This window comes from Mobula birostris, chromosome 1, assembly GCF_030028105.1.
Source record: "Mobula birostris isolate sMobBir1 chromosome 1, sMobBir1.hap1, whole genome shotgun sequence".
Lineage (NCBI taxonomy): Eukaryota > Metazoa > Chordata > Chondrichthyes > Myliobatiformes > Myliobatidae > Mobula > Mobula birostris.
In genome coordinates, this window is record NC_092370.1 from 168321124 (window position 1) to 168334669 (window position 13546).

The following is a 13546-nucleotide window of genomic DNA, read 5'->3' on the forward strand; positions in this document are numbered from 1 at the left end:
CTCCAACTTTCAAATCTCTTACTCACTCTTCCTTCAGTTAGTCCTGACGAAGGGTCTAGGCCTGAAACATCGACTGTACCTCTTCCTAGAGATGCTGCCTGGCCTGCTGCGTTCACCAGCAACTTTGATGTGTGTTGCTTGAATTTCCAACATCTACCGAATTCCTGTTGTAAAAGATTAGCCATATTTTTTAATGAATGGTAGGGCTGAATGGCTTGTATTCCTGCTATGTTTTGTGTTATAGGCTGAATTTTGGTTTCACAATCAACAAAAGTTGCTCACCTCTGACAAAATGGCATTCTCCAATTACTGGTCAGCCTAGAACTGTGTGCTTTGGTCTCTGGACTGGTGTTTGAGGTCACAGCCACCCTAACTCAGAGGTTAACTGGCAATTCATGGGGATAATACTGATCTACAGTTTGAACCAATCAGAATTATAAAGTTAGCACTTTCCCAGTGGAGGAAATAAATATATTCTTTCACTTCCACCTAGTGGAATTCTATCAAATCGCAGCCAAATCAGCAGCTTTTGAGCTTAGTTCCACGCAATGAGCTAAAGATTGTGTAAGCCGTAGTTTATCAGGTGTCCATTAATGTTTAAGGGAATGGAGTAATATTTTGAATGATTGGGTTTGTCAAACAGTCTGCTAACCACAGGACAAATCTGCAAAATAATTGAAAACTTCAAATAAGTATGCATTGAGGTTCTGCCCAGAGACTGGATCCACCATGGGTCTTTCACTGGTAAGATCTGTGGATCTAAGGCAATAATCTGATTCTAATGAAGGTTATTCTCAGGAAACTAAACCACCTGAGCATTCATCTTCTGGTTTGCAGCAGAAATTTGTGATGTTTATACTGACATTGTGTTGACCATCTGTTAATCACTGACTGAGAATTGCTTAGAATGGATCTATTTCACATTACAGCTCTTCCTTAGGTTTCCCAAATTGCTAGCAACTCTAGAAGTTAATGAACTCAATTTTGTAAAATAATTACTCAGAGTAGTTAATTTAGTTTACGATTATGGGAAAAGACGGGTTTTACCATTTTGACTCTGCATCTTTTAGTCTCTACAGCAGATGGAGCTTCTAGCGTCATTTCTAATTTTGTTTTTTTCTCGGGCAGTGAGCTTGGTCTTGCCCACTGTGAATTTGGCCTCGGTGGAGGTGACTATTTTGATGATATCCCGTGGTCTGTGAAGGTGTTTCTGTTGTCAGTGCTGACTGCTAGGTTCTGCGCAGTTCTGCTTCGTCAGCCTGATCTGACGGGCTGGGCTGCTGGAGTCAGCCATCATCAGGCAGCTACTGGAAGGCTGCAGAATTTCACAGCAGTGAGCCAGACTGCAGCCACCTGGAAATATTACAGACTGATGTGATTATAATGGTCCTGGAGCACTGACAATAAAGCTTGTTATATTTCCTTGAGAAAGAATGAATAGTTTTGAATCGCATGTAATTTTCTTTGATACCTTTTCTACCTCTGAAGGTCAGGGACTTGAGAAACATTTCCATGGTTGTCCGCAACTGATCCCTGTTGAACAATTGTCAGGTTATTCATTTGTGAGAGTTATCTCATCAAGTCTGACCCCTTGTTGACCCAATGCTAATAGACTTGCTGTTAAGCAGTGGTCTTTGTATCATGATTCGAAATGGTTAAAGTGCCTACTTGCTCTTCTTTCTGTGTAGGCTCTGATTCCCATTTTAGATAGCAATGCCACACTGTACTTAAAAACAAAAGGTGACATTGTGGTGCAAACTTCCTACTTCTCTGTTGTTCTTGCTAACAATAATTATAAGCAATATAAATGGAAAATACTTGTAATACTAGGCAGGTCAATTCTGAGGCTCACAACGGAGTTCCTCCTCTGGGAGGACACTTGAGGGGGCATGGGAACAAATCCACTGCTGGTGTTCTGTGCTCTGTGGAGATCTGTGCACCATAAAATTACTCCTTTACATTGCGTTGTGAGAATCCTGAATTTTGTCCAGGTGTCCAGTATTTCTAGCTTTCAGAGTGAGTTTTAATTCTTGTGCTGATCTTAAATGGCATACTCCTCCTCCCTATTTAATTCCCAACCCACTCGTTCAATAACTGGCATTAAAATGTGTCAGTAATAATGTGAAAGGTGAGCAGCAGTGTTGATTTGTAAACTGGGAAACCTTAAGGGAACCTATGTGCATCTCGGTCTATTACCTGCTCCTTTAGATCACTAGATAGCTGATATTGTCCCACTGAGAGGAGGCATCTTGTGTTAGAAGTGGCCAGTGATGTCTATATTTCTCCTTTTAGTGATGTCGATTCACTGCATGATGTGGTCTGTAGGGCAGGTACAGTCTTGCGCAGTCCATGCCATGTATTGGAGACAGGTATCGAGTTTTGGGAATGTGACCCTCTTCTGCCTGAGTGAAGATTCTGTAACTAACTGCAGCACCTCTATCTGTTTAAAATTGTCTGATGTTGGTCTTGATAGTGTTTACATTTTGCGACATCATATCTGTAGGAGCAGAAGGTCAGACTTTCCACAGTACTTCTGATCCTTCAAAGATCTTTTTGCCTCCCATTAATTGCATTGAACGATAGTAGCTGTTAGGCTGGCTGACTGGGGTGGGCAGCTCACTACCTTACACACAGCAATATCCCACGAAAACAAAAGTGGAGACAGGTTATTCATCGCTCTTAATGGCCAAGCTGTGAATATTGGCTGGCGCATGATGAAAACTCTCTTGCACTTCAATAAGAGTGATGGGATCTGAGGCAGCAGAGTGGTTTGTACACACTGACAGCCACTTCCTGCACAGATTCTTTGTGCACAAGCATCTGGCTGTATTTGAAGGGGTGACGAGGGAAGGTGGCTGTGTTCATGTTAAAAAATATTCCTGCTCTGTTTCATTCCCCTCCTAGTTCTGATACGCGAGAAGCTGGAAAATGATGGGCTGAGTAACAAAACCCTGAAGATCACGGACTTTGGCCTGGCACGCGAGTGCCACAAGACAACCAAAATGAGTGCGGCAGGCACCTATGCCTGGATGGCACCAGAGGTGATCCGGTCTTCCATGTTCTCCAAAGGAAGCGATGTCTGGAGGTATGATGCTGTCCTTTGCCCGTGTTCATCTCCCCTTAACCAACAATATCGCTTGTATTGAAAAGGGGAGGGATTGGGAGAGGGTATGCAGGTTTGTTTGATGGAATGTTCAAGAATGGAATGAGGTAGGGATGAATTTCTTAACTTCCACAGACCAAAGTGAAAAGGGATACAGGCATGAGCAGATGGTGGGGGATTTTTGAGTTCTTTTCATAGAACAGAAATGTTGAAGCCATCAGAAATGTTCTGAATTTCACTGTAATAAATCACTGAAATTCCACAAGTTTCCCAAATCATCCATTGCTCTCATTCTGTTAGAATGTCTCTGAGAATCTAGCCTGCTCCCAACATATCGATGCAGCTATAAAGAAGGCAAGACAGTGGCTATATTTCATTAGGAGTTTGAAGAGATTTGGTTTGTCAACTAAAATACTCAAGAACTTCTATAGATATACCGTGCATTCTGACCGGCTAGATCACTGAATGGTGTGTGGGTGGTGGGGTGAGGGCTACTGCACAGGACCGAAAGAAGCTACAGAAAGTTGTAAAATTAGTCAGCTGCATCTTGGGTACTAGCCTCCATAGTACCCAAGACATCTTCAAGGAACAATGCCTCAGAAAAGTGATATCCATTATTAAAGACCACCATTACGCAGTACGTGCCCCCTTCTCATTGTTACTGTCAGGAAGCAGGTACAGATGCCTGAAGGTGCACACTCAGCAATTTAGAAACAACTTTTTCCCCTCTGCCATATGATTCCTAAATGGACATTGAACCCATGATCACGACCTTACTTTTTAAAAATATATATTATTTCTGTTTTTGCACTGTTTTTAATCTGTTCAATATGCATATATATGTACTTACCATAATTGATTTACTTATTTCTGTTTCTCTCTATTATTATGTATTGCATTGAACTGCTGCTGCTAAGTTAATAAATTTCACAACACATGCCGGTGATAATGGACCTGATTCTGATTCTAGGAATATAAAAAAAATGGAATTGTAGTTAGTTGGAATTGGTTTATTATTGTTACATGTACTGTAATACAGTGAAAACCCTGTCTTGCACACTTTTCATACTGAGGTAGAACAATAATAGAATACATAAAAGTCTAACAGCTACAGAGGAAGTATAGTGTAGGTAAACATAACAGGGAAGAAAATGAAGAATCCATCTTATTTTATTAGGGAACTATTTAATAGCACTATAACAGCAGGGTGGAAGCTATTTTTCAGCCTGGTGGTGCATATCTTCAGGCTGTAGTTGTAGTTGAAAAATTGGAGCAGGTGTTGGCCATCTGGCCCCTTAAGCCTGCCCATTATGACCAAAGCTTGATCTGCCCCAAGCTTCATCTCTTCTGCACCATTTCCCCAAATACCTCCATTGATCCTGCCTCCACAGTTCTCCAGAGCAGGGAATTCTAGAGAATCACCAATCTTTTCATGTGAGAAGTTGTTCCTGCACACCTCGGTCTCATAGTTTTGTAACTACTCTTCCCATGAGACTCCCCAACTTGTTAAAATATCTCAATATCTACCATGTCATTTTTCTTTCAGGACCTTAAACATTTCACCATGATCAGCCCACTTCCTTCATTCTTTGTACTGCAGACTTTCACTGCAATTTCTTTTTTATTAAAGAAGAATGTACTGAAGAGGTGATGAGAAGATGAAAGGGATGAAAGTGGTTGGACACCTTGTTCAGCCCTTCAGTCCTAGTCCCTCACTTGAGCCACCTACATCACAAGGTTGATGACAGGAGGCTTGTCCTTTGCTTTTAAACTAGGGGAAATTAAATTCAGTGGTAACTGGTGTAATCCACTTGCTGAGGTCAAAAGTAATGATTTGCATGGGTGAGAGGTCATGCAAACTAGCCAGTTGGCCTCAGCCAATCCAACCCCAACCTGAGTCCAAAGAGTTACACAGAAAGAAATGCATCCCACAGCCCACAAGTCATTATGGACCAGGAAACATTTGAGATTTATCCAGTTTTTATTAATTCCACAATGCCATTACCCCCTCCCAGATTCCACACATGCCTATGCTGAGAGCAGCTGGAATAGCTAATTGACCAGTCTGGATGTCTTTGGGATTTGGGGGCAAACCAATAAAGTTGCAATGAGAACACACATATTCTGGGATTGAACCTGGGTCACTAGTGCTGTGAGGCAGCAGCTCCTCAACTGGCACCACTGGGTTGCTTTTTTTTTTTAGAAATCAGTTTTGATACTCTGATCCCAAGTTGACTAAGGGTCTGTGCATTTGAAATTTCTTACATGTGCATCCTAGAGGTAGTTGCAAAATCGAACAGACTGAAGACTTGCTCTGAGGCATGCACATTCCAAATAATCAGGAGCAATGACATTTAGGTGACACTGAACAAATCCTTTTGACCTGGATGGGTGTGGCATTGCCTAACGGGGACTAGGACATTTAATCTACATGTATACTCCACCTGCCTTGAACCCAGTATAAATATTTGAGCCCTACAGTGACTGAGGTTAGGTAACAGGCATTAATCTGGATGACTGCAGAATGACAGACAACTTGGCCAAATATTGCTATTGATTATGAGACTGAGGGTCTGGAAGAACATACAAATGAGTGTAATCCACATATTATTGCCTGGTGTTTTGAAAAACTGAACATGCTGCATGGAACAGCATGCAATGAACGGCTAGCGGTTGGGACACTGGTTGGCATCCATGTATCTTGTATTTTTCTTTCTTTCTCCCTCTGTCTCTCTCTGTCTCTCTCTGTCTCTCTCTGTCTCTCTCTGTCTCTCGTCTCTCTCTCGTGTCTCTACCTGAATCAACACAAGCATTTGAGCATGTGCTGGATTATAGCAAGTACAATGATATTATTGGATCAGATAAGAAATACTCGTGAATATTTTTGACCTGAAAATATTCTTGGAAGCTACAGTTGTTCCAGGAGGTGGTAAAACTTTGGGAACGTGTCTAAGATGTTGCTTCCTCTTTAATTTCTATTTAGTTCCCTCGTTCCCTCTCTCCTTCTCCATCCACTTGACTCTCCTTTTTTTCCATCTCTCTGTCTGATCACTTGCCCCTCCTTCCATCGCCCCTTGAACCCTCCTCTCCTCTTTCCATGATTGTCTCCCCCATTTCCACTGCTCAACTTGTGTATTACATCCACTGACCATTTTATAGGTTTTCTCTTCATTTTAATTATTCTTCGACTTCATATGTCTTGCAGAACTTTGTTGCTCTAAAGGTCTTCTGGACCAGCCCCTACCCATGTTAAATATCTCACACTTTGAGAGTGAGTCAGAAAGCATTACCATGAGGCAAGTGACATACTTAATGGTGCAGGAGACCCTGTGTAGATTAAGGCAATGTGTGGGGGTGGGGGCGCACAGTGCCAAATCAAAAGAAGGCTTCTTTGTGAGCGGACATCAGCTTACAAACATGCCACACAATGTTTCCCAGGCTTGTTATTTGTAAACTCACTCCCAAACCTCTGATATGAAAGCAGGGAGTTGAGTGGATCAATAAGAAGTAGTTTTGTGATTACTTATAATCTCTCCAGCATTGTGCATTTTTTGATGTTAATGCTAACAATGTTTGTATAAATCTCAAAGACACCTTGTGCAGGAATGGATATTTTCAAAACTTAGAGCATGAAATAGATTCACAGCCTGGGTTAAGTATCAGTGACAGAATTCTTGAAAGGATGTGATCTCAGCCATTAGGATGGACATGGATAAATTGTTCCAGCCCACCGCCATTCACCTACATATAAAATGATGTACCCCTGGACCTCGTAACACAATATCCAAATGCATATTTAGTAATTCCGTTGTTTTCCTTTTGCTGTCTTACCTGGGATCCATTGCATTTCCTAAGTAAAAGACTTTATAAAGGACTTTGTTTTATTGTTATTCCTCAGTTTAAACCAAAGTCCTTTTGTGCTCTGTTCTAAAAATTGTGCTCACAGTTTGTCAGACCAATATCATTTTTTTTGTCTTGTTTATCCCTTGGGGTGGCTCAGTGGCACAGCCAGCAGAGCTGATGCCTCATGGTTCCAGTGAACCGCGGGTGCTGTCTGTGTGGAGCTTACTTGTTCACTCCATCACCACCTGGGTTTTCTCCTAGTGTTTGGATTTCCTCCCACACCCCAAAGATATGAGACTAATTGGCTAGGTTGTAAGCCTAAGTGGCTTCCAATGAGGGAGGGAGTTGATGGGAATGTGGCAAAATAAAATGGGATTAATATAGACTGGATTAGTGCAGATGGATACTTAATGGTCAACATGGACTCAGTCAGTTTCTGTGATGTATAATTCTACCATTTAACTTGCCTCTTTCTAAATTGGAATAATCAAAGATTAATTGAAACCTAAGTCAAATCTTTATCAGCCTTACTACTTGAGAGAAAGCACAATTGGGGCATTGTGCATTAAACAAAACATTGAAAATGATAGGGAAACACCAGACAGGATTGTGTGAGGAATGTCAGGAAGAGGAGTCAGTAGAACATGTAGTTCTGAGTTGCAGGAAGTATGGGATACAGAGAGAGATGATGAGAAATAAATTAAGGGAGTTGGGGATGCAGGAATTCACATTAAAAGGGTTGCTGGGCATGGGTGAGAGAGCACAAGTCCGGGTATTTTTAGCGTTTTTAAGGGGTACAGGGGTTTTTTATAGAATATGACGAATAAACAGGAATAGGATACTAGGATGGTCAAAGATGGGAGGGTGAAGTGTAGGTTTGTATATATATTTGTGTGTGTGTGTGTGTGCGCGCGCGATTGGGTGAAAGGATTTAGAATGTATGTTTAGTGCACATTCTGGAGCAGAGGGTGGCGGTAATGCACCATTAAGCTGGATGCCAACCGCCGTAAAACAAGATACAGACAGACAGAAAGCACAATTAAGGTTTTGTGCTGATATTTATTTCTCTGTTGATTTTTGATGGTCTTTCCTGGTTATTTCCTGTGATTATATTAAAAAATGGTTGGGTTAGATTTCATCGCCTGCTTGCAGATCACTGCTTTAAATGTTACAAGATATTCTACAACTGTTCTTACTCTTCTTTTTAAACCAAGAATCTTTTTGTTCTTAGTTATGGTGTGTTGTTGTGGGAACTGCTGACAGGAGAAGTTCCATTCAGAGGGATCGATGGACTGGCTGTGGCTTATGGTGTGGCTATGAATAAACTGGCCCTTCCCATTCCCTCCACCTGTCCAGAGCTTTTCAGCAAACTCATGGAAGGTAAGGTCTTCGCTTTCATCAAAATGAAACCCTTTGCCATCATCTGCAAATAGAAATACTGTAAGATTAAAAGTCACATTAAATTGTTCCAACATTTTGTATTTTTGTCAAGGACATGGCAATTTTTTCTGACAAAGCAAAATACGTTTTAAAGGATACCTTTGAAAGCTTTATTTTGTACAAAGAAGCCTAATTACCTTTCCCACTTGCCAAGGCAAAGATCTATTTGAGAGTCCAGGTGTGTAGAGCAGTGGTTTGCAAAGTGAAAGGTATAACTCCCCTGGGAGCAGTGGGAATTTCTAAGGGGTGGTGGAGGAGGCGATAAAGATAGAGGGTGGTGGTAGGGGGGCTCGGTATCAAGGGGGCAGCTGAGGACCTTAATTTAAGAAATGAATTGTTTGTGATAAGCATTTGATCGTCAGCCCCTCATAATTGATTACAATGATCACGTAATCACCTAATCTCTTGCTAACCCAACATTCTTTTCGACTTTGCTTGAAGTGTGTTATAGTTGTTGAAAAGCAATGTGGCACTGCTCTATTTGTCATATTATGAGAAATCTGGACTGAATAAATTGTTATTTTCAGGCCTAGCCCATGAATTGTTGCCGTTCACTACTGTAGTACAGTGTAAACGAGTGCGATTCCTATACTCTAATCATGCAGTGACATAATTCCTGTGAATTAGGGTATGGCATTCAGTGAGGTAAAGTTCAGAATCTGACCTTCAGAGTGGTCTTGACAGCATTTCTATAGCCCACGGCCCAACCGAGGTATCACCACCCCACTTATTACCTTCAGGTAGAGTGTCAGGTTTTGCCTGAACTATGATGATGTCATAACTTTCCCCTTTATTGATCGCTGTGCTTAAGGGAGGTTGGACTTAAACAAAAGCAACTGACCATGGTCGTTAATCCATAATAAAAATAGCAGAAGCAGACCAATTGAAAAAGAAGTGTAGACAGTATAGCGTGGAGTATCTGAAATATGAATTTATGCCAGCACCAAGCAACCACAGCAGCCAATATGTCTGTTGTGTGAAAAGGTATTTTAAAATGAGGTGATGAAACCATCCAGGCTCCTGCACATTTGAAGACAATACACTCTGATAAAGCAAACAAGAACTTGGCTTATTGGCAATCATTTCATGAAAACTTTCAAAAACAGAAAATATTTCAAAACACGTTTGCCAGCACTTCACAACAAAGCATGGTTTATATGCTTCATACAACGTTTCATTGCTCATTGTTGAATCTGAAAAGCCCCATATGATTGGAGAGAAACTGATTTTGCCAGCAGTTAGGGAAGTTTTGAGTACAGTTTTGTATAAGTCACTAGATCAAATAGCCCTAGCCCGTAAATTTTTTGGGAAGTGTTGCTTCCTCAGAAACCTTTTGTGGTTATGTTAGACTGTTTGAGGTTGAACACAAATATAATTTTAGACTACATATACCATGTAGGAATTTGGAGAAACAAGAAATTAACTTTTCTTTCTTTCTTTTTCAATCGTTTTTGAGTTTCAAATTGATGAACATAACAACGATAATGATACAAAGAGATCGGGATTACATTGATAAAGGTTAACACATACAGACACAGACTCCGAGTAACATATTTAATTTAAACCTCCCAATCTCTTAATAACTGAACAAGAAAAAGATTTTTTAAAAAGCTTTTACCCCCTACACTAAAAACAAAACAAAACAAAGACTGGGCTGTCACATTTCATCAGTTAAGATCATTATTTGTCATTAACTTCTCTCCTCTATACACAAGCAAAAAGTTATTAAAAAGGATTCCGAAAAACTCAGCTTACATCATGCGAAAATGTTGAATAAATGGCCTCCAAGTTTCTTCAAATTTAACTGAAGGATCAGGGGTACCACTCCTAATTTTTTCCAAATTTAAACATGTTATAGTTTGGGAAAATCATTGAAATGTAGCAGGGGGATTAGAATCTTATCATTTAAATAAAATGGATCTTCTGACTATTTATGTAACAAATGCAATCAAACGACAAGCTGACGGGGATAAATGACTAAAGTCTATCATTGGTAATCTAAAAATTGCAGTAATAGGATGAGGTTGTAAATATATACGCAAAACTACTGAAATAATATCAAAAATGTCTTTCCAATATTTTTCTAAAAGAGGGCAAGACCGGAACATATGTGTCAAGGAAGCTACCTCAGAATTATATCTGTCACAGACAGGATTTATATGACCATAAAAACGAGCTAACTTATCCTTAGACATATGGACCCTATGAACCACCTTAAATTGTATCAAAGTATGTCTAACACACATTGAAGAAGTGTAAACTACTTGGAAAATTTTCTCCCATTTCTCAATGGGTAAAGATACCTGAAGTTCTCTTTCCCATTCATTCTTAATTTTATCAGACATACCTAAACGTATTTTGGTAATTAAATCATAAACAACTGCTATTAAACTCTTCTGATATGGGTTTAAACCTAAAATAAATTCTGTAATTTCAGTTTGATGTGATATCGGAAAAGTAGATAAAATAACCTTCAAAGAGTTTCTAATCTGCAAATATCTGAAAAAATTATATTTATTAGACAACTGTTCAAAGGACATGAGACAACTATCCACGAATAAATCATGAAAACATATCATTCCGTTCGTTTTCCATCAAAGAAAAGCTTGATCAGTTCTGGATGGTTGGAAGAAAAAATTGGATATAATAGGACCTGATAGAATAAATTTATTCAATCCAAAAAATTTACGAAATTGAAACCATATTCGTATTGTATGTTTAATTATTGGATTAATCATTTGTTTGTTCAGTTTAGTAAATGCGAAGGGAAATGAAGCCCCTAAAATAGAAGCCAATGAGAACCCCTGCACAGACTCACACTCGAGGTTCACCCATCGCGGACATTGAATTTCATCTAAGTCTTGTGTTCAGATAAGTGCCCAATAATAGAATCTAAAGTTTGGCAATGCCAAACCGCCATCCTTTTTTGATTTCTGTAAATATTTCTTACTTAATCAAGGATTTTTATTCTGCCATATATATGAAGAAATTTTAGAATCAATAATATCAAAAAAGGATTTAGAGATGAAGATTGGTACAGCCTGAAATAGATACAGAAATTTAGGTAAAATAATCATCTTAATAGCATTGATTCAACCAATCAATGATGGGGACAGTGGGGACCATTTCGTAAGCAGTTTGTTTAACATGATCAATTAAGGGTAAAAAGTTAACTTTAAATAGATCCTTATGCTTCTTAATAATTTTAACACCCAAATAAGTAAAATAATCAGTAACCAGTCTAAATGGTGATTGTCTATAGATTGTAACTTGCATATTTAATAGAAAAAGCTCACTCTTCTTAAGATTCAATTTATAACCAGAAAAACTACTAAACTGAGCAAGTAGTAATATTACTGCAGGGATGGATTTCTCTGGATTAGAGATATACAGTAACAGGTTATCTGCATATAATGATACCTTATGCATCTCATTCCCATGAATAATGCCAAATATATTGGGTGAATCACGAAGAGCGATTGCCGAGGGCTCCAAGGCAATATCAAATAGTAAAGGGCTTAAAGGACAGCCCTGTCTAGTACCTCAAAAAGCCTAAGAAAGGGGGATCTCTGATTATTGGTAAGTACAGAAGCCAAAGGTATATGATATATCAATTGGATCCAAGATATGAATTTTGGGCTAAATTTGAATTTCTCAAGGATGTTAAATAAATATTCCCATTCAACTCTATCAAACGCCTTCTCAGCATCAAGTGAAATAGCACATCCTGGAGTTTTAGATGAAGAAGTATATACAATATTCATCAACCTCCTAACATTAAAATACAAATAACGATTTTTAATAAATCCTGTGTGGTCGTCAGAGACTATTTGTGGCAGTACATTTTCCAATCTAATTGCTAATATTTTGGAAAAAAATTTGGAGTCCACATTTAACAAGGATAACAAGGATATGATGCACATTCAGTGGGGTTTTTATCTTTTTTAGGAATTGAAGAAATAGATGCTTCATAAAAAGATTGTGGTAATTTACTTACAAATAAAGCATCCTTAGAAATTCTACATAACCAAGGAGAAAGTAGACTTGGAAAAGATTTTAAAAATTCTACTGTATACCCATCCAGGCCAGGTGCTTTACCAGAATTCATTGAGGAAATTGCTTTTTTTATTTCTTCTTCTGTAATGGGTGTATCTAATGTTAAACATTAAGTGGTAATTTCAGAATATTCAATTTTCTTAAAAATTCATGCATTGTGGTAGAATCATCAGGAAATTCTGATTGGTATAACGAGGTATAGAATTCTTGAAAAGATTTATTAATTTCGTCGTGGTCAACCATCAAAGTACCATCCCGTTTATGAACTTTAATAATTTGACGTATAGCCGAAGTAGCTTTCAATTGGTTGGCCAGTAATTAATTCGATTTATGTCCATGTACAGAAAATTGACTCTTAGTTCTAAGTAATTGATTTTCAATTGGGGATGTTAATAACAAACTATGTTGCATCTGAAGTTCAACTCTCTTTTTGTAAAGCTCCAAATTAGAAGCAGCAGAATTTTTTTTATCAATTTCTTTAATCTTATCAACCAATGTATGTATTTCATTATTAATTCGTTTTTTCAATCTAGCAGAATATGAAATAATTTGCCCATGGATATATGCTTTAAAAGTGTCCCATAATATCCCACTGGAAATTTCTTTCTTAAAATTAATTGAGAAGAAAAAGGCTATCTGTTCTTTAATAAAGTTAACAAAACTTAAGTCCTGAAGCAGAGTAGAATTGAACTGCCATTGTCTAGCGCTGGAAGTTACATCAGTTAATTTGATTGATAGTTTCAGGGGCGCATGATCAGAGATGGCAATTGCATCATATTCACAGGCAGTAACAGATGAAACTAATTGAGAGTCAGTAAAGAAGTAATCAATTCTAGAGTAATTATGATATACTTGATTATTATATATAATGAGAACTCTTTATCATTAGAATATAAAAACCTACAAACTTCTAAAATTCCAGAATCAACTGAAAAGGAATTAATAAAAATAATGGATTTGCTTGGAAGTACCTGACTGGGCGCAGACCTGCCCATCGAGGGATTCAGGCAACAGTTAAAATCTCTGCCTTATCAACGTATATTCATTTAAATTAGGAAGAGATGCAAATAAGTGCTTAAAGAATTCAGGATAATCAGTATTTGG

At 38.5% G+C, this 13546-nt stretch overlaps 1 protein-coding gene across 1 annotated transcript in view; it reads left to right on the forward strand.

The window, feature by feature from the left end:
- The window catches only part of map3k9 (mitogen-activated protein kinase kinase kinase 9), a 184929-nt gene that overhangs the window by 121370 nt on the left and 50013 nt on the right, over positions 1–13546 (forward strand). Inside the window, 2 exon segments of the mRNA XM_072251022.1 lie at positions 2905–3085; positions 8178–8326. Of these exon segments, the coding sequence (XP_072107123.1) occupies positions 2905–3085; positions 8178–8326 (330 nt within the window).